Source organism: Lissotriton helveticus, chromosome 4_1 (assembly GCF_964261635.1).
Source record: "Lissotriton helveticus chromosome 4_1, aLisHel1.1, whole genome shotgun sequence".
NCBI lineage: Eukaryota > Metazoa > Chordata > Amphibia > Caudata > Salamandridae > Lissotriton > Lissotriton helveticus.
In genome coordinates, this window is record NC_136063.1 from 687,420,669 (window position 1) to 687,441,456 (window position 20,788).

Sequence of the window (20,788 nt, forward strand, 5' to 3'; positions counted from 1 at the left end):
ATTTTAACATGTTATAGAGCCAATATCGAAATACCACAGTTCTGTAAATTCCGATTATTTTTGGGAAATAAGAGGCCTTCAGTTTGAGAGTTCTATAAGTATCCATTGTTAACTCTCACCAGTGCATATATTTTTTAAAGCAAAACATTCTGGTGTCAGACTCCCATGGTGTGCAAATGATTCTTCGAAACGGCCCAGTTTTTGCGCTTCCTTTTGATGCGCACTCTTTCATCTTCAGGCCTGCATGCCTTTACGTTTCCTTTTGGAAAACGTGGGAAGGAAGAACTGAAGATGAAGGCACCTTTTGTGCACTGAGGGTTCTTTTAATAGGCTGCCTACTGTCAATAATGCCTCGGGCCCTAGGCCAATGTCCCTGTCGCCCTGAAAGCTGCAACGGTGACGATGTTTAGTGAATACAAAGCACATGGCAACAAAATACGGCAAATTATTTCCAGGCCGAGGAGTAAGCTACTTTAATACCGAGCACGACATGTATCAGATAAACAGTGGCGGCTCCTCTGCTAAGGCAGAGAAGCAACGCCCCACTGCTCTTTGAGCAGTGCAAAAAGGAAAAATAAAATGATAACAAAATGTTATTATCGTTTCATTTTTCCATACTGAGGTAGTTGTGTTTACCTTCCTGGTGGGGCTGGGCTGTTGTCACAACTAGCAGGGGTAGAAGTGCTTGGTGCACTTAAGTGCGCATGACAGTTTGACCAGCCATCTTGGGCCAGCCCAACAAACATGCACATTTAGCCTTTCTCCTCCCGGCTGTATTACACAGCCGGGTGGCGAACATGGACAGACTCCCACTCCCTGCCAGATCGCCGTATCAGGCCACTCAGACGAATCATGTTGCTGCTCTCATGCTGATAACAGCAGCATTGTGATTGACTTAGGGGAGTCGTGGAGCCTTTGCGCGTCCGTGCGTCAACAGAAGAGGATGGAGGAGAGGCAGCAGCAGCCACGTAGGTGAAATTTGAATGTTATGTACGTTATGTGCGTAGTTTTTATTTGCATGCTATGTGAGTTATGGGCCAAGATATTAATAGCATATGATGCAAGTTATAGGCCTAGATATTGATTGCATGTTATACAAAGTTTCAAGGCTTTCCACTCTCCATTATGTACATTTAGCACAAATGAGGCAAATGGGGGAGAAAACCATCTGTCTGTCTTCATAATGTCAATCAAGTGGAATTACAGTGCATTGCTCCACTTTCCAAAGCTAAGGGGACAAACACTTGAGTGTCCACGGGCCAGACGTCATGTATTCACCTGTTACTGAGCATTTTCCCACTGGACTTTGCAATGACTGGCCAGTGAAAATATGATTTTTTTATTTTAATTATGCAAGTGCCATTCTTGCACTCAACAGACATGGCAAATATCACTTAGCCTGGTCGCTGATGAAGTGCCTTTAATCTGGTCCTACATTCGTCATTCCACCATCTCTACTGGAAGGACACTGGCTTATGTCATGTCATGTGTGGATTATGTAAGTGCCCACTCTTAATTATTATCTCTGTCAGAAAATGTAGGCTACAAGACATTTCCATGTTTGTTTTGATCTGCGAAAGAACTTTTTTACTCACTGGATTGATTTGGAGCTAGGTCTCATATAATTTGTTTTTCTAATCCCATTTGTGTTTGGACATTTTGACCGCTATAAGGGATTCAAGTTTACATAGATAAAATATGTAACAAAATTATTTGACATTAAATCTTTCTGCAGATTAGGCACCAATAATGTATTGTGACTGAGAGAAAATATCAAGCATTCATAGTCTTCCACCAGCATTGGCACATGTTATCCAAAGAGCCCCTAACTATGGCATCTTTTAGGAACACTGAGCAGGAAATTGAGTTCTAGAAAAACAAAACATGCTTTGGTTGTGAGCCTAGATTATTTTTTATCATACAGTGGACTAACAATGCTGCTTTAAAAATCCAGTTTAAAATTCACTTTTTATATGATAGCAAAGTCTCACAGGTACTTGAGGGACAGTATTACAGACTCAGAAAGCATAATTAACTCAGAATTTCCCCATTCACCTCTCCATTTACACGCAATCTGAAAAGTAGAACTACTTTCATGGGTCAGACTCCTTAAAAATGAACTATCATCTTGCTCCCCAAGTAATCCACACTCATCCTTTCTTGTGCATTACTACCATGGACAAAATTTCCTTTTTGTAAATTGAACTGAAATGGAACATCACTGGTGGAAAGAATAATTGGCAATAATGGTATACAAGAAGGTGAACAGGAACGCAGACTCATAGTTCAGAACAGTGTTTTAAAGTGCTTTCATTGTGGGGACACTTACACAAATGAGTCTCCATGCTTGCATCTTCCCCACTGAAATTACATCTGATGTACTTGCTGCTTTCTTACAGAGCGCTGGATACACTGAGAGGGCACAATTTCAAAGCCCGCCGTGTTGCATAAACAATTCAGAAAGAAACCAGAAGGGAAATTGTTGATCATGTTCTTGAATTCAGCACTAAAGCACTTAGTTCAATGTGTATCCTCATGACTTTGCCTCCAGTGTTGGCTGCAGCAAATCAAAAGTACAAAAAGTTCTTTCTAAAACATGCCCACCCGGCGCTGAAGATTCAAATTGAAGACTTTCAGGAAAAAATATGGTTTTATGATATTTTTCAGTAGTCTTTATGCCAGCACACGTACTGGGCATGTCTTTTCCATTGGTTTCTATGTTGATGATACCCAAAGGTTCTAGTCAAATGAGTATGTACACATATACACAAGCCTCAGGCCCAGTTTGTAAATAGACCTGCACTGGGAGAGGTGTCAGGTGGCATACTTTATTTTCCCAGCAGTGGTAGTGGACGCAGTTGCTACAGCAACAGGTGGAGTCGCCTGACCACCAATATAAAGAGGGTCCAAGCAAGCAACTTTAGCCGCAAAGAAGGAGTGAATACAGTGCAGCACAGCAAACAGGTTGGAAAATTCCAGTTCCTACGAAACAAAAAGAGAGAAAAACGTTATCGTACTGTGGCGCTATATCATTTAATTGTGTAATTCTTGTTTTTACACATTTATCAGACTGCACCAAAGAATGTGCAGAGCAATTCTTAGGGTACAACATTTGTCAGAACCTGATTAAGTGCAATTACACAAGTTTGTACAGTGATGTACCATCCAGATGCATTTACCACCTGGACACTGGAGTTGTACAGAATTGAAAACTTTGGTTTTATTGATCAAGTTCTGCCTTAAAAGATCTAGCCCAATTTACTTGAAATGGTTCAATAAACACATTTGAAACTAAAGATCTAGCTCTGTGAATGGAAGACATGTCAAACAAATGCCAAGGAAGTGATGCAGCACTATTTTAGAAATCATGATACATGACACGTTAATACACAGCAGACACGAAAAGTTGAAAGTACGCATTGCACATTTTAGACACAGTGATACATGAAACTGAGACAAGTGTAGAAGAAGCAATTTAAACGCGTGCTTTAAATGTAGGATGAAGATAATTCACAAACAGAGAAATACTAATACATATAAACAAAGTTGCCGTAATAATTTTCCTATGCAAATGTTGCTTATTGACCTGTACTGATGAAATTATGATGTAAAGTGAAGTGGCCTAGTGTTTTCTATGCTTTTTGCTGAGTGTAAACCAGTTAGAAAAGTTGGTGCAAAAATGTGTAGTAACAAAGTACAAGTTTGATATTTAACAATATGAGACTCTTCAAATTATGAAATATTAAAAGCAAAATTTCTAGTATGAAATTAGAAAAAAATGCATTTGTATGAACATTGTGAAATTTTGTGGTAGTAGGGTATTTCTAATGATAAACATTTCAATGTAATAGTAATTTGTGAAAGTTCTATATATTCTTCATTTGAATTGATTTAATTTAATTATATTGAAATAGTGTCAGAGCTCATTTTGTTTAAATGTGGGATGCTAACTCAAAATGTCTTTTCAAATGCTTTTCTCTAGAGCTGACCTTTCCCCTAATTTAATACAATGGATCATTTTTCTCAAGTGAAATATTGCCTATTTGTCACATACATGTCTACACCCTGACATTCATGAATGTTTTTTCAACATGCCCCATGGAATGTTCCTATGGGAATAGAATTTCAGCTATTGCGATCAACAGACTACGTTGTATCTTTTTACTTGATACTAGGCCTATGAGGACTCTCAGGGCCTCATTTATGAAAAGTAACACATTGCTGGGCAAAATCAGAGATGCATAAATTTTCAAAGCGCCATCCTTATGACACCATGGATTGGCCGCATTTACAATATGGCACTACATGGTGCAAGGGTTTACAGATACGTAAGGAATTCTAATGTATCTGGTGGTCCTTTTATCTATGCTATTGTACTCGCCCTTAATGGACTTTAAAACTGAACTCCTTTTCCATCCTCCTAGGACCTGAGCTGTTAAAAAACGAACTATTCTTCTGCCTTGGTATTAGGACTCTGTAACTCTGTAGCTGTTTCTTATTCAGGAAAGCCTGCTTAAATGCATGCCACTATTATAAAAACTGTGATATTCTTAACTGACCTGCCGCAGAAATTACTTCTGGCAATGCATTTTGGCTCTCTAATAAAATAACTAAATTCATCAAATATCTGTGTGTGTCTATTATTGAGTCCTGATGATTCTCTTCTAGGGGATACTCATCAATAGTCAGGAACACAAAACGTCCAAGCAGACTCTCTCAGCCACAACTTCACCGGAACTCATGACTGGATACTAAATGAAGACGTTGCACAAGACATCTTTTGGGAATGAGGAAACCACACATCAACCTTTTGCAAATGAAAGTAACACAAAATGCTGCAACTTTGCATCCCCGTCTTCCTACTAGGGTTGAATGGAATGCCCTTTTGATAAACTGGTCAGGGAGATTTTTCTATGTGTTCCTCCAGTCCAGTTGATTCCAGCTGTGATCAACAAGCTTTACAGGTCCAAAACCAGAATAACCCTCATGGTACCAGAATGGCCTTGTCATGTTTGTTTCCAGACCTGCTACATCTATCTGAAAAACCACACAGGAGGTTGCCATGCAAACAGGATTTCCTTTACAAGCTCGATAGCAGTTCTTCCATCCCAACCTTCCCTAGCTCAGCTTGGCAGCATGGCTCCTGAATTCCTCCAGTATGGACACTTAGGTATTTCGAAAGACTGTATGGGCATTTTGAGAGAGGCCAAAAGGCTTTCCACCATGAAATCATATGCTTTCAAATGGAAGTGATTATATTTGTGTTGTGCCCAGACTGGTCATCATCGAATCCTAGTGCAAGAAAGTGTAATCTTGCGGTATCTGTTGCATCTAGCTAGGTCTGGTCTGCAGTTTTCATCCATAAAGATGCATCTAACAAACATTACAGCCCACAGAAAGCCTCCCATGCAGGTTTCTTTTTTCAAATGCCTGCCGTCAGAGACTTCCTAGAGGGTTTGAAGAAGGTCTACCCTCCTCTAAGGTCACCTTCTCCTTCATGGCAGATTAATGTGGTGCTCAGAAAGCTGATGGGTCCCCCATTCGGGCCTATGTACAAAGCTTCCTTACATCACCTTACTTGGAAGACTGCTTTTCTAGTTGCGAATACTTCAGCATGTAGAGTCCGTGAAATCCAGGCTCTATGTACTAAAGAACCTTATCTCATTTTTCATGAGAACACATCCAAGATTCCTTCCAAAAGTGAACTCTGATTTCTATATCAATCAGACTATTTCTCTTCCAACTTTTTTCCCTAACCGTTCCACTCTAGCGGAGAGGGTTCTACATTCTTTTAATCTTAAGAGAGTCCTTAAGTTCTACTTAGACAAAACAAAAGAAATCCAACAATCAGACCATCTGTTTATCAACTATGGTCCAATGAGAACTGGTATGGCTTCTTCCAAACAAACCATCTCTAGGTGGATAGAATCTTGTATAGTGCATTCCTATCAGTTAGCCAATAAGTGTCTACCGTCAAGACCCATTGCTCACTCTATGAGGGGTACGGTGGCTACTACTGCTCTACTCAGAAATTTACCCAGCTCAGAGATTTGCAAAGATGCAACATGGAGATCTGTACATACATTTGCCAAGCATTATTTTCTTGGCTCAGGCAGATGCTCTAGTAGGGAAGGCTTCTTTAAGAAATCTATTTACATAATTTACCTTCAGTTTCTAGTGAATGGATATATTCATCCACAGGGATATGGGATGGGCTAGATATTCTATTCAGTGCTTATGACTAGTGGCGAGCATCCCCTGGAAGAAAAGGATAAATTGCATACCTGTAAGTCATAAGCAACCCTCCCTCATCCCCGGACAAATCTTTCATACAGCAGCTGTTTTATGTTGTACATACTCTAACTTTTATATCTCTGTAAATAGGCCTGACCTATCTGTCACCAGTGGGGCATGATGGGATGCAAGAGGTCCTCTAGGGTCTTAAAGGCACGGTGTCAGTTTTGACCTATTTTGTTTTCAATGAGCCTATTGTCTAACAATGCTTCACATACCATTGCTGGTTCCTTTCAAATCAAAGCAACGTTTTACACATTAAAGTCTCATTTTTTGTCCTGCAGAAATGTTGAGTGGTATTGGCTTTGAAATTAAAGTTTTTTAATGTAACATGAGCATTTGTTAGCTTTCTTGTTCTATAGGCTGCGTGAATATATATATCTATATATCTATATATATCTATATATATCTATATATATATATATATATATATATATATATAGATATATATAAAATACACCCAACAAAACAACCTGTACTTCCAGTTAATGAAGAAACTACAAACAAATGAACACATCATCATTCCACAATCTGACAAAGGAGGCAATGTGGTGTTATGGCCTCACAACCTATATATGGAGTGTTAGATCTGGGGGTCTCTAGTTGGCAGAGGTAGGTACCACTGTCCAAATAGGGACCCTTGCTTCTAGTCAGGGCAAGGAGATAACCCTCTGAGATAACCTCCGCTCACCCTCTAGGTAGCTTGGCGCGAGCAGTCTAGGCTAACCAGAGGCAATGCGTAAAGTATTTGTACCAACACTCACAGTAATACAGTGAAAACACCACAAACTGACTCCACAACAGTTTAGAAAAATAAAGGTATTTTTAATCTAAACTACACAAGAACAAAACGACAAAAATCCAACATACACAGTTCAAGAATATGGTTTCAAAAGAGTTCTTAAGGTTGCGTTAAAATTCTTCAAGTTGCGGCAAAATAAACCACAGTTGCGTGAAAAGTTCACAGTTGCGTCACGTTTACTCACAGTACCTTTAGTTGCAACAAAGTTCCAAAAGCAGAAGCTGGTGCGGTGGAAAACAAGCGATGCGTTGCTCCTGAGACCCGGGGGAGGCGATGCGACAGCCCCGCTGCAGCAGCGGGCGTGTTGCGACGAATCCGGTCTGTATGGGGAGGAAGGCCACTTGTATGGATTCCGGTGCGTAGGTTCCGTAGGAAGTCTGTTCTCGCAAAGGCACGATGCGACGATCTCGTAGGTGCTGTGACGATCTCCGGGGCGACGATGCGTGGTCCAGCGGTGATCCTTTCTCTCGCAGCTCCTCGATGCGATGATTCTGCGACGACACTCGCAGCGACGTGATGCGGTCCGCAAGCAAGCGGTGCGGCGTTCTCACCCAGCGACGACAGGCTCTGCGACGATACTCGCAGCGATGTTCGATTCTCCCGCACCGGTCTGGTGCGTCCCGCAAACGAAGGATGCGACGTCTCTGGCAGCGGCGTCAGGCGCTGCGACGATCTCGACCTCCGTAGTGGCGGGAAACTTCTCGCACTGTCGGGGATGCGCTCCGCAAGCGAGCGATGCGACACTTTTCAGTTTCAAAAGTCACTCAAGCTTAGTTTCAAGCTTCCCAGCACAGGTCCAACCTCCAGAGGCCCCACAACTGGATCAAGCACTCTAGGAGGGACAGAACTCTCTCAGCAGAGTTCAGGGAAGCTGGGGGTGAAGTCCTTTTGTTCCTGGGACTTCAAAACAGGGAGCCAGCTCTTCTCAGGCCCTTGGAGATTCCTTCAAGACAGGGGACACAGCACACAGCAAAAGTCCTTCCCCTCTCCTTGGCAGCAAAGCAACAGCAGGTCAGTCCAGCAGAGCAACAGCAGGTCAGTCCAGCAGAGCAACAGCAGGACAATCTTCCTTCTTCAGAGTCAGCTTTCTCCTTGGCAGAGGTTCCTTCTTGATTTGCAGGATGATCTAATTTTCTGTTGTCAGGGGTCCTGTACTTATACCCCTAAAGTCTTTGTTCTCTTGGTGCATGTGGGCCCTGAGCCCGGTCTAAACCAGTTCTGGGTGGATCCTGAGTACTTTGTTTTGCTGGCTGCATCTTTCCTTTCAGAGTGAGGGGCAGGGTCCTCAGCCGCCCAGCAGGGGGGTGGAGCCAGCATTGTGGAAGGCAGGCACAGCCCTATTCAGCCCAGGTGCTAACTCCTCCCACCACTCCAGTTGCAAATGCAGTCATTCAGCCTAGTGCTGACTCATTCAGCCTCCAGGGGAATTTCCCAGCCCCTGTCACTCACAAACCAGACAGCCAATACACAAACAGGCCCAGGCACACAGAAGGGTCAGACAAGAGAACAGCAACTTTCTAAAAGTGCTGTTCTCAAACACAGGATTTAAAAACAACCTTTCCTAAAAGATGTGTTATTAAATTCTGAGTTCAGGGATACTAGATACTTATGTCCTATCTTGTTCCTATGGGATGAAATGCTGTTAACCACTGTAGCCAGCATCCCCCATGTTAACCTATGGAGCAAGATAGCCTTACAGTAGTGAAAAACGAAAATGGCTGCCATTCACTACCAGAGCATGTCACCTGCACTAGTGCATGCTCTACCTTTTACATACACTGCTCCCTGCCCAGGGGGGTACCTTGGGCCTTCCATAGGGGTGACTGATGTGCACAAAAAGGGAAGGGTTAGGCCTGGTCAGTGGGGACACTGACCAGGAGGACATGTCAGTTCTAAACTGCCCATAGGCACTGCAGTGGCAGGCCTGAGACACCATTTTAGAGCTACTCCTGTGGGTGGCACAATCAGTGCTGCAGGCCCACTAGTAGCATTTGTCATCACCAGCCCTGGCACACTCAGTGCACTTTACTAGGGACTTCGTGGTGATACAAATATGCCAAACATGTATATCCAATCAGAATAACAATTTACACAGAGAGCATATGCACGGTAGCACTGATCAGCAGTGGTAAAGTGCGCAGAGTCCTATTGCCAACGGCCACGGGTCAGGAAAAATAAGGGAGGAAGAAGCGAAAAGTTTGAGGATGACCCTGCAAGAAGGGCCAGTTCCAACATGGAGGAAGCCCTCAAACAACTGAATACTGGGACTGTTACAGGAGGAGTAATATTCTAGCAGTAAAAAGCTCTTGGCATGATTTCTACGCAAAACTCCTTGCCTGGAAAAGTGCGGGCCTGTTGAGCAATGATGAGTTCAGGTTCTTAAAAAATTATGACCCTGTAATTCCTGTGATCTATTTTATTCCTAAGATCCACAAGGATTCATCTAGACCACCTGGCAGGTCCATTATATTGGCCCACAGTAGCCTTTTGGAAAACACGTCACGCTATATAGATTTCTTTCTTTAAGAACATGTGTGACTACTACCATCCTTTAAATAGGACACTAGTGACTTTTTAAGGAACATCAGGGATGCTAAATGGGATTCAGAGTGTGCACTGATTTCTCTTGACCGTATGCCACTCTACACTAGTATCCATCATCAAGATGGAATAAAGGCGGTAGAACATTATCTGGGCACCAGACCTGTGTACCTGTATTTACATAACAATATGTTGATTAACATGATAATGACATGCTAGGAAAATAACTATTTCTTTTTTCAAAATCTGATTTTTCAGCAAACTAGAGGCATAGCTGTGGGGGCTTGTTTCTCACCTATTTATGCTTGCCTCCACATGGGGTTATGGGCGGAATAAATCCTGAAGGCTGAATATGGTGACATTTTGCATAATCATGTTGTAATCTGGTACAGATGAAATGGTGATCTGTTCTTAATCTGGAGAGGCACGGAGGAGAGTGCTATCCATTTTATTGAACGGATCAACAACAACAATCTTTATTTACAGTTCACAGCCCACATTAGTAAGCAGTCTATATGCTTCCTTAAAGTATAAATCTATGTGGCTAATGACAAGTTGAAAACTAGGCTGCATAGAAAGCTCACTGCTGGTAACACAGTGCTTCATGCTACCTGGCACCACCCTAAACACCTCATTCGCAGCATTCCCTTCGGGTAAATGTTGAGAATTAGACACATATGTAGTTTAGACAGTGACTGTGAGTTGGCACAAAAAGAAAGGAGTTAGATTCGTAGACCTGATGCATTGATCAGTAAAGCTAGCTCCAACATTCAAACCACCCAGCAGTCTGATCAACCTACCAGATTAGTCCTCACGTTCAATAAACAACATCAGATATTGCATAGGATAATGAACATAAACTGGCTTCTGGTATGTAATGATCCTAACATTGGGGATAAACTGCCTAAGAACCCTAATATCACGTTTAGGAAAGCCCGATTAATGAGTTATGCCCTGGTGAGCAGCAGCCCCAAAACAAGAATAACTAAAACCTGGCTAAATTCTAGAAAAGGGTTTGTCAAATGTAGTTCCTGTAGAGCCTGTAGATTTGGGGCCAGCAAGACCTCATATAGAACCCCATTTAAGGTGGAATCAGTGCCCATCAAAAAGATGCTCAACTGCAAAACGGACCATATGCCTGAGAGGTTTTTGGTTCAGGGATTAATTCGGCGCTCAGCAGTTAAACGCTATTGAGTATAATGTCAAAAACACGTAGATGCAATATGGTGCTAGCTAGGCAAGGGGATAAGCCCTATAACCCCTTAATTGAGTACGGAAAAATCCACACCAAGCAAACAACAACAAATGCCTAGGCACACATAAGAGAAAATCAAGTTCATGTGAATAGCCAATTGAAAGACGCAAAAAGTCTCATTCAGATGGAAGGACAAAGTCTTGAGGTAATTCGAATTCAAAGTTCAATCAAGTAGATTCTTTTTCTTCCTTTTCAACAGTAAGGGCACGTGGAACAAGCCAGCCGACACATGTTTCGTCGCACAATGGAGTAATGCTCTGGGACAAAATCAGGGCTGGGAATAGATACAATAAATGTACATGATTGAATGTATTAAAACAAGGGCTTTACAACATGAGCCCTGAGCATCACTTATTAGAGTGATTAGCGGACACATGGAAACTCAAACAACCAGAAGTGAAACATGCAAATACGCATGAGAAAAGGAGTGATCTACTCAGAGACGTGAATTACAGTGTTCATTCCAAAGGGGACGATGATTCAAAAAGGAATAGTGTCATAGTGTTCTTCACAAGATCGGTGTTGTGAAGTGTGATTAGTAAACAAATGTACTATGAAAACAACGTCGATGATATTCAGACGATTCTAAGGTGGAGATAGAGTGATGTGCAGAGCAGAAAACAAAGGAGTTGGTCAATTTACATATATGGAATAGGCGAAAAGCAGTATAGCAGAAAAAACACACTCAAGGTGACTGAGACTCTCACCACTTAGCCGGTGATAATTCCAACCCGGCCGGGCTTTTTGTAGGGGAGATAAAGTAATCAGGATACCTGAGGGAAAGTATAATATGACACAGTATGTAGAATTGCATAGCAAGCAACAGGACATACATATGTGGCACTGCGCTTCAGACACAAAGGGCGGGAATTACGACAAAAACTGAGGTGCTTACCAGTATTATAGAAGGTTGAACACAATACGTAGCTGATATTTAAAATTGTGATCGATAATTGTTCTGTGAAGAGATAAAATCAAAGAAAAGGTGCTAGTACAGCTACTTCTCTGAGAGTCAAAAATAGAGACCATAAGATATCACCCCAGAAGTATAAAATGACTAACTTGTGCCAGTTGCGTTGAAAACAGATACATCGTGGGCGAGTCTTCTACGCTGTGTATCTAATACAACAGATCTGGGTTCAGAGTGTGCAATCTGCAAATATAAGTGAGCCACGTTACTCTTAACACGTGGTGCACGTTCTAACCACATCTAGGGGCTCATTAGGATCGCGGTTTTCCCGCATCCTCCGGGCCGGCGGAAGCCACCACCGGCCCGGAGGATGCGGGAAAACCGCCGGGGAGGCACAAAAGACCCACCGCCAAATTAGGATGGCGGTGGGTCTCAAAATCGGTCTGCAGCTTTTCCGCCGCGGTCGCCTTCCGACCGCGGCGGAAAAGCTCTAACATGGCTGGCGGTGTCTATCAGACACCGCCAGCCATATTAGGATGGCGGAAAACTGATGCCTTTCCGCGGCGGCTTCTCTGCCGTGGAAAGGCATACGGAGATTTCTTTGGGGGCCCGTTGCGGGCCCCCAGGGTGACGGGGGGTGGGGGGTGCACATGGGGGGTACCTATGGTACCCCCCTGCATTTGCGTGCACGGAGTGGCAGGCACCGCGCGGTGCCCACCGCTTTGTGCATGCAAATGCAAAACATGCATATTTAACCTTGCGGCGGGTGCTGTGCAATGTTAAATATTGAGGATGTGACCGCCAGGCTGGCGGTCACATCCTAACTGCACTGGAGGGACCGCCACTGCCCCTGCGGACGGTTCCTCCTCCTCTAGGGTGGCGGACGGACGCAAGTCCGTCCGCCATCCTAATGAGCCCCTAAGTGTATTACTGGGGCCAGATGGAAACTCAGGTAAAACGGACAGCTAATTCCAGAGAAAACTATGTGGGTCTTACCAGAGGCCGTTTGCGTAGTCCAGGCGGGAAGTTACTGTGGGATGGATTACGGTCCTATGACAGCTCCCAGGCAGCAGATGTATACATTTTTGCAGGTTTCTCAAGCTGCTGAAGCAGGCAGCTGTGACCTGCTGAATTTGGGCAGAGAAAGATAAATCAGCCTGCCATTTTACACCCAGATTTTTAGCATATCCCGCTGGTGCAGGTGGCGAACCCATTTCCTCAGGCCACCTCAAGTCTGCAGCCAGAGGCTGGGTTGTGCCGAAGAACATCACTTCAGTCTTATCGGCATTCAATTTAAGTTTGTTGTTGTTCATCCAGCCTGCAATATCTTTTAATCACCCTTTGAAGCACTTAAAAGAGTCTTCGGTTTGATCCTTGAACAGGAAGACCAACTGGGTGTCGTCGGCGTATGAAATCACCTTCACTCCCCAGACGTCAATCAGAGTAAATAGGGGAGCCAGATATATGTTGAACAATAGTGGACTTAGGGCTGACCCCTGTGGCACCCCGCACCATAAATGTTTGCGGGAAGACTGCTGTCGTTGAAGGGCCACCACTTGAGTGCGCAATGGAGGAAAGACTTCAGTCAGGCCAGGGCTGTACCATTAATCTCGCTGTCCAGAAGACATTGCGTCAGTATAGAGTTGTCCACAGTATCGTAGCTGCAGAGAGGTCCAGGAGCACCAGCATCGCTGATGCCCCTGAGTCCAATGCCCTTCGCATTGACTCAGCTACATCTAATAGCACTGTCTCTGTGCTAAACCCAGCTCGGAAACTGGATTGTGTGTCGTGCAGGATATTGTGGAATTCGATTAAATTGGCCAATTGCAGCTGCACTACCTTTTCCAGCATTTTCCCTGGGGATGGCAATAGAGAAATTAGTCTATAGTTGTTCAGTTCCCCTGAATCTATATTGGGTTTATTTTTAAGGGGTAGTAAAGTGGCGTGCTTCCAAAGATCATGGAAGGTGCCATAGAAAAGGGAAGTGTTCCAGATTTTGGACAGCACATCACTCGTGGAAGTTGACAACTCTTTCCAAAGTTTGGGGGGGCATGGATCTTCCGGCGATCTAGACTTGCAGCCCTGGATCACAATCAGTCTGCTTCTGAGATAAGCCTGTCTGCTCGTGCCAAGCTACCAAGGGGGTGAGCAGGAGTTATTTTAGGAGTGTATCCCGCTTACCCTGACTAGAAGCAAGGGTCCCTATTTGGACAAAGGTACCTACCTCTGCAAACTAGAGACCCCCATTTCTAACACCGAGGTATACATCTTTCGAGTGTCTGATACAGTTAGATGAATTATTAATCCGTGTTTTTTAATATATTGTATTGATCAGTTTTGGTATCCCTTTTTTTAAGTCGAGCATCATCGCGCATGCGCTGTCTGTAAGACCTGCTGTAATCACGCCTGCCACTTTCCATTGGTTCACTCGTGTCACCATTATTTCCTTGCTCCTTACATGCATTTCACAGGGGACTATTTATTTTTTAGCATAGCACCTGCTTCACTCGCAGCCATGCATATACCAGGCGCCGCGCTTTGCAGTCACACAGATACCGAGCACCGTTCTTTGTTTCAGCATGCCTGCTTCTCTTGCAGTCATGCACATACTGGGTGCTACACACATACCAGGTGTCACGCTTTGCAGTCACACACATACCGGGTGCTGCCTTTTTTTTCAGTATCCCAAAGCTTGCCCACTGCCATTTTTTAATAATGCTCAACTTTAACTCAGTGCAGTGCCCATTTTACAAGTGCCGCCCTGCAATTTTATTTACAGCTTCAAAGCTGCATTCTCTTCCCCTACAGTCACCAAAAACAGGCTGCCTATTTGGAGCTTCTCCCACGTCTTCATCAGCAGCCGGGCCAAAACCTCTTCCGGATAACCTCTAAATCTGTGGGGTGCCGAACTGCCCACCTCCCTTCCTTCCATGCAGCAGCTGATCAGCAGCCCATAACACCAGTATGAGTTGTGTGGCTGGCAGAAACTCTAGACTTTGTACAGTAACTATTACATTGAATCCATGCTGTTTGTTCATTTTTTTATTTCATTTTGCTTACTATTTGCTTAAGGATTATTTTACAATGGTTGCTGTTGTAAACTGTTTCGTCTGCTGAGGCGTTTGGTATTTATAATGTAGACAAGGGCATAGAATGCCAGCTGAGTGACACAATGTTAGGATTTTTTTATTTCTAGTGTGGCCCTGCGTATAGCGTCGGACACTTGGGGCCTTATTTATGAAAAGTGACGCATCGCTGCGTGAAAACAGTGATGCGTCACTTTTCACTGCGCACTCCTTGCGACACCAATGATGCGTCATATTTAATGTATGACGCATCATGTCGCAAGGAGTTACAGATACGTCAGTATTTCTGACGTACCTGTAAGCGCAAAAGTGACGCATTGCTGGAGTGTGTCACAAAAGTGACGCAACTCCAGCAATGCGTCCTTTCACATGGGGAAAGCCCCATGTGAAAGGGATTGCGTCAGTCTTACGCCTGCTGTGAGGCAGGCGCAAGATTTTGACGCAACAGCGTCCTAAAAGTGACGCAGTGAAATCTCATAGATTTCACTGCGTCACTATGACGAGGCTTTTTGCGGGGGAACGCCCCCTCTGCTTACATTATACCTGACGCAGGTATAATGTGGCGCAGGGGTTTAAAAAGTGACGAATCTACCTAGATGCCTCACTTTTTAAATATGGCGCAACAAGGCGCATGTTTTACACCGCCGATGCGTCACAAAAAGTGACGCATCAGCAGCGCAAAACTGACCCAAGGCCTCATAAATGAGGCCCATGAACTGGAGGGGTGTGCCGAAGCCACCTCAAAGATCAGCTTGTTTTGGCTCGAGTTTCCAAGTAGATGTGGACCCAGAACCTAGGTATCTGTCTGGAGCCTTCATAGGTTTGCTGACGTTAGCAGCACCCCAAAATGATTCATTGCAGAGATGGGGGCAGCTGGTGCACGGTGTGTGTGGCCCAAGGTGCCTTCACTGTTCCAGTAATGTGGTTCAGAGCGCTCCACCCTTGTCACTCAGTGTCTACTTAAAGCTCCAATGTGGACGTGTAAGTACCCCTACTAAGGTCATCATAGCTGCAACCAACCCCCATCTACAGCGCTCATTACAAGCACTCATTCAGGGGTCCCAAGTCATTTGGAGGGGCCTTATTGGCCTTCAAGGTCAATAAATCACTGGTGCGCTCGAGCTCCTGCAGCCCTGTGCAGTGCTTTGAGAGTTTAGTATGTGTGGTAAAGTCCTGCACAACGCATTCTCTACAGTTCACAAAGTTCCATGTAGCATTTCAGTGAGTGCTTGATGAGCCACCGCACCTCGAGGTGTTCTGGCGCCACCGCCATAGTTGTGTGATTCACACCCTGTGTTTTGGGGCATGTTGTAGGCCAGAGTCTTACCATGCTCAGCGGTAGGTTTGACTAAATCATGATGCAGGACCAAGGGTAATTATGTGGCACATCCACTAAACATACCCACAGGCATATGTTGTGATACATACCAATGCGAGTTGCACATCACTGATAATAATAAATCTCTACTTATGAATGGCATCGCAATGGATACAGTTTGTATTTTTAAGTTACCTCAATATTGTGAAAAGACCTATTTTTTCTTGGCATATACCAGGAACAGTCCATTTTTAGGAGCGAGGGGAGGGAGTTTTTGTCCTTGTGACGTGTGATGTGGCCTAACTTAACTGGTTAGTTTTGGAAGGGTTTGGCTTTATTTCATAATACTAGCTTCATCTTAATTTTAAGGGAACATCTATCTGTGTTATATAGTCAGGCCCACTGCAGTTCTGATTCTGCAGTTGCAGACTTTTCTGCATAATTATGGACGTGCCGCATTTGCCACATCAACTGTCGTCTGCTGCATAAACTGTGTATTTTAACAAAAAATATTTGTAGCTCAAACAGATCTAAAGTTACCAAAATCACAGCAACATGTGTTGCCACGCAGTGTAGAGTAAAGCTGAATGCAAAGGTTGACTGCTAATCTTTTAGTTGCTTATTACTGTTTTTGAAGGCTAAACTAGTATTAATGAGGTGAAACCTTTGCCAGACAATAACGTGAAAAAAGACAATTATCAAGTAACACTATCATAAAATGTTCTGCATTAAAATGCATTATTTGCTCTTTCTTGCAGCATAATTTGGTCCTCCCCTGCTGCATAATTGGGTCATCGACTACTGCATAATTTCAGCGGCCACGTATATAGCCCATAATGCAGGTGTTAATACTTCTCGGCAGCTTGTTTCTGAAAATAGCGTTTTACACTACATGTTTTTAAGCGCTGCCAATAAGAGATGCTCATATTTACGTGGAACAGTATGTCTCCACTCACTGAGCCACCCTCTCAGTCTTTGAAGTTTGACAGATGAGGAAACTTTGACAGATGAGGAAACTTTGGCACATGGAGACAAAGTAAATACTTAGTGCCCGATTAAGATGCGGTTAGGAAAGCATTCCCACCTAGGGCCCCATTACAATGCAGTTAAGAAGGGCTCCCAACAGCATTTGCTCCTTCCGAATCTGATTGGGAACGTGTTTTTCTGACTGAGGGCCCGATTACGATGCGGTTAGGAACAAAGGCTCCCATAGAAGTCAATGGGAGTCCAACCAAATCATATCTGGAAGCATCCGGATGCATCATACTCTATCAGTTGGACTCTACCGATCCGAGTCAGTCGGAAAACATTTCTAAACCGATTCAATCAGGAAGATTTCCTAACTGCATCGTAATCAGGCCCTTAGTAGGGAAGAACACCTGAGAGCATGTGGATTTGTCAGATAGCGTTATCATTCAGACTTCTTTTTATGTAGAATGTCTGACTGATTCATAGGTTTATGGCACTGACATGACCAAGGAGTAATATGATTTTTCAAGTTTAAAAAACACAAATTAACACAGTACTAAGCCACACAATCAAAGGGCCCAATATCATAAAAAAAAGATGCTAATGGCGACCATCGAAAGAAAGTTCCACATAGCTTCCCAGCCAGATGACAACTTTAACAATAAACCGCACCCCATAAATGAGCTTTGCCTACTCTGACTAATTTTAAGATTGCAAACACATCTCATCACTGACGTTTCTAGACAAATATTGTACAGCTTTAAAGAAAGCATATATAATGAAAGCATTACAGTACAAAACACCTCAATGTAGACTGTTCTGAGTAATAGAACCTAAAACACTATGTAAACTCCAGAACTTGGAATGAGTACTCATAAAAATGAAGAAAAAAAACACAAACCTTATATCTTACCTCACTGTGCATCCAAGCACAACTATTGGAGTTTAATACTCATAAATATGCGAATATCACAAAGATTTTAGAATTTTCCACTATGCTTCCCATAAGAACGAATGCAGATAGTTTTGCAATATTGACAGAAACTTTGACAGAAACAGTAACCACTTTACCACATACCAAGTTGATTTCCGCATTAAGTCAGAACCACAGTGTGGATTTACCGGAGGGGATGTCCCCTCTCGGGGCTGCCATAGTTTTTAGGTCAAGCCTGGGCTCTGTGAGGCATGCTGTATTGGAGTATGGACTTGAAGCTCCCCTAACTCGCCACCCATATTGTCCAGTGGCTTGTGTCATTGTCCTTTGCAAATGCTGACTTCTGATCTGTTAGTATTATTATTATTATTATTATTATGCGTTCTTATTTAGCGCTCGATTACCCGTAGGCATCTCGGCGCTTGCCTTGGGAACCCGTCCTGGCTTTGTCCCTGTGAGATACCCGTACTGGGCATCCCCAAGGTGAAAGCCAGGCATCCCGCCGCGGGAGGGCCATAGTGGAGATTAAGCAGGCTAATGCCCAGAGCTGCAGACTGTGAACCCGTGATTCGAGTAGGCACCAAAACGAGAATTATCGAGTCCGTGGATATTTGGGCTCAAGACCCTGCCGCGTCGGGAATTGAACCCTGGTCCCGGGTCTGACCTCTGCTTCAGGGTCTGCCTCCTCTAACCAGTGAGCCACACTTCTCCACTTAATAGGCTTGTTAGTCCCTCCTTAGTATGGCCTTGTCTTCATTTGTAAGCTCCCATGAGGACTGGCCCTTTTACTTCTGTTGTTACACGGTATGTCTTATTTAGTCTGTAAGCACTACTTTCTTTAATGCATTTCTCCTACTGCAGGCATGCCATGCTTTCTTGCAACATTCAGCTTCCCATGTGCCCGTTCACTTTCCAAGCAGCCTGGGACAATGGTGGCTGCTTCTATGGAATGAAATAGGTCTTACATTTACAAGAGTTTTAGCTGTTAGCATTGTAAATGATAATGCCTTTTATTTATGTGTTGATATCAGGACAGATAAATAAAAGGCATTGTCATTTGCAATTCCAAAAGCTTAAACTCTGGCAAATGCGATAACTATTGCATTGCAAATGCTTGTTTAATTATGTGTTTAATCTGCTTTTATGGCCTAGGTTGGCCAAATAAAGTTTCACATGTTACACATATAGCCACCCACTATTAATGAATTGTAAATGTGGTTGAATGGAATATTGGCAAAGTGACCATAAAGGTTTTTCATTGTATCTTCATTTTTCATTTGTTTTCCAGACTTCGAAATGAGTCCTTTCCTCTGTGGAGGGTTACATAGGTCACCCTACCTAGTGGCATCTTATCAGCAAAAGGCTGGTAAGAATGGAGCCCATCATTAATTTTAGGTCCTGATGAATGCCACGGACCCGATTTGGTCAAACGGCAGAAACATGTCGATTGCAACGACAACTGTGAGGGGACAGTAATTTCCCCATTGCACTGTTCACTTGTTTTTAATACCATATATCTGCCTGCCACATTAAATTAATTTGGCAACTAGAATGGTTTTTAAATGTCACTCAGTTGTCACAGGCCCCCACTTAGTTTAGAAGTGCATCCCTGTTGTCCGGTGTATGCCCGCCCTCCACCAAATCGAATTTCTGGAGGGCGAGTATTGGTCAATGATGAAGCATGACACCAGATGGTGTGTGAGACCAGTCCGTCACATTTTGTGAGATGGCAACACTTACAATTTAAGCTTCACCTAGGTCATCACCCTGGGAGCGACTCCACTTTGTGTTGAATGTTTTTAAATGCTTTACATACCTGTCTCCTAAGTTTAGCCTGCCTGTTTGTTGCGAGCTACCAAGGGTTCAGCAAGGGAATATTTTATTGAGACCTTGTACAGACCTTAAATTGTGTTGGTGGCCTTACTGCTAGTGATAGGTACAGAATTACCTCTACTAATAATCCACCCTCCAACATTTGTGATCACTAGGATAGTATGAGGGTAACATTTTGCAATTCTGTTACAGATTAAGCATTATATTGTCATTTGGCTAACAAATGAAAACTGTACAGGATGTGTAATTATCCCACAATTAATTGGCATTATCAAACAATTTTTATGGTGATTGCATTGTGCTACATTTGTATTTCTTTCGGAGTGCTCTGGTATTTGCTGACATATAGGGGCACATTTAGTAATGTTTCACGCACTGCAGGGCAGAAAGCAAAGTTGCTGCACAGTGTTGTGTGAAACAGGAAGATCAGAAATGTGCCATATCTACTAAAATAATGTACACGTCTGCTGCATCCTACTGCTGGCACACTGTGTGCTGCCTGTTGCCAATGCAGGCACCCTTGTGCCATGCTTCAAGGGTCCCTGCATTGTGGCCTGGATTGATTTTGTGAAGGAAGGGATAACTTCCTAAAAAAAAACCTGTTTGAAGAGGCGTTTTCTTCTTTCTATGTATAATGCACAATTCATCACAAATAGAAAGAGGAAATAATGAGAAGAAAAAAGATTTTTCTTCTTTTCACGCCATCTTCTAGTAGGCGTACTGATTTGTTGCAATAAACATTTGCATATCCAGAAATGCGTCATATCCATGGATGAATGCAAGGCTTAGGCAGACTTTGGTCCACATTTATTATGCCAGCAGAAATGTTGCCACCTGCACTCCACC

The 20,788-nt window shown here is 43.4% G+C and overlaps 1 protein-coding gene across 1 annotated transcript in view; it reads right to left on the reverse strand.

Moving 5' to 3' along the window:
• Window positions 1-2,814: 2,814 nt before the first annotated feature.
• SNTG1 (syntrophin gamma 1) overlaps window positions 2,815-20,788 on the reverse strand; it is a 1,650,669-nt gene continuing 1,632,695 nt past the window's right edge. Inside the window, exon 17 of the mRNA XM_078686185.1 lies at window positions 2,815-2,982. Within this exon, the coding sequence (XP_078542311.1) occupies window positions 2,815-2,982 (168 nt within the window). The remainder of the gene's footprint in view (window positions 2,983-20,788) is intronic.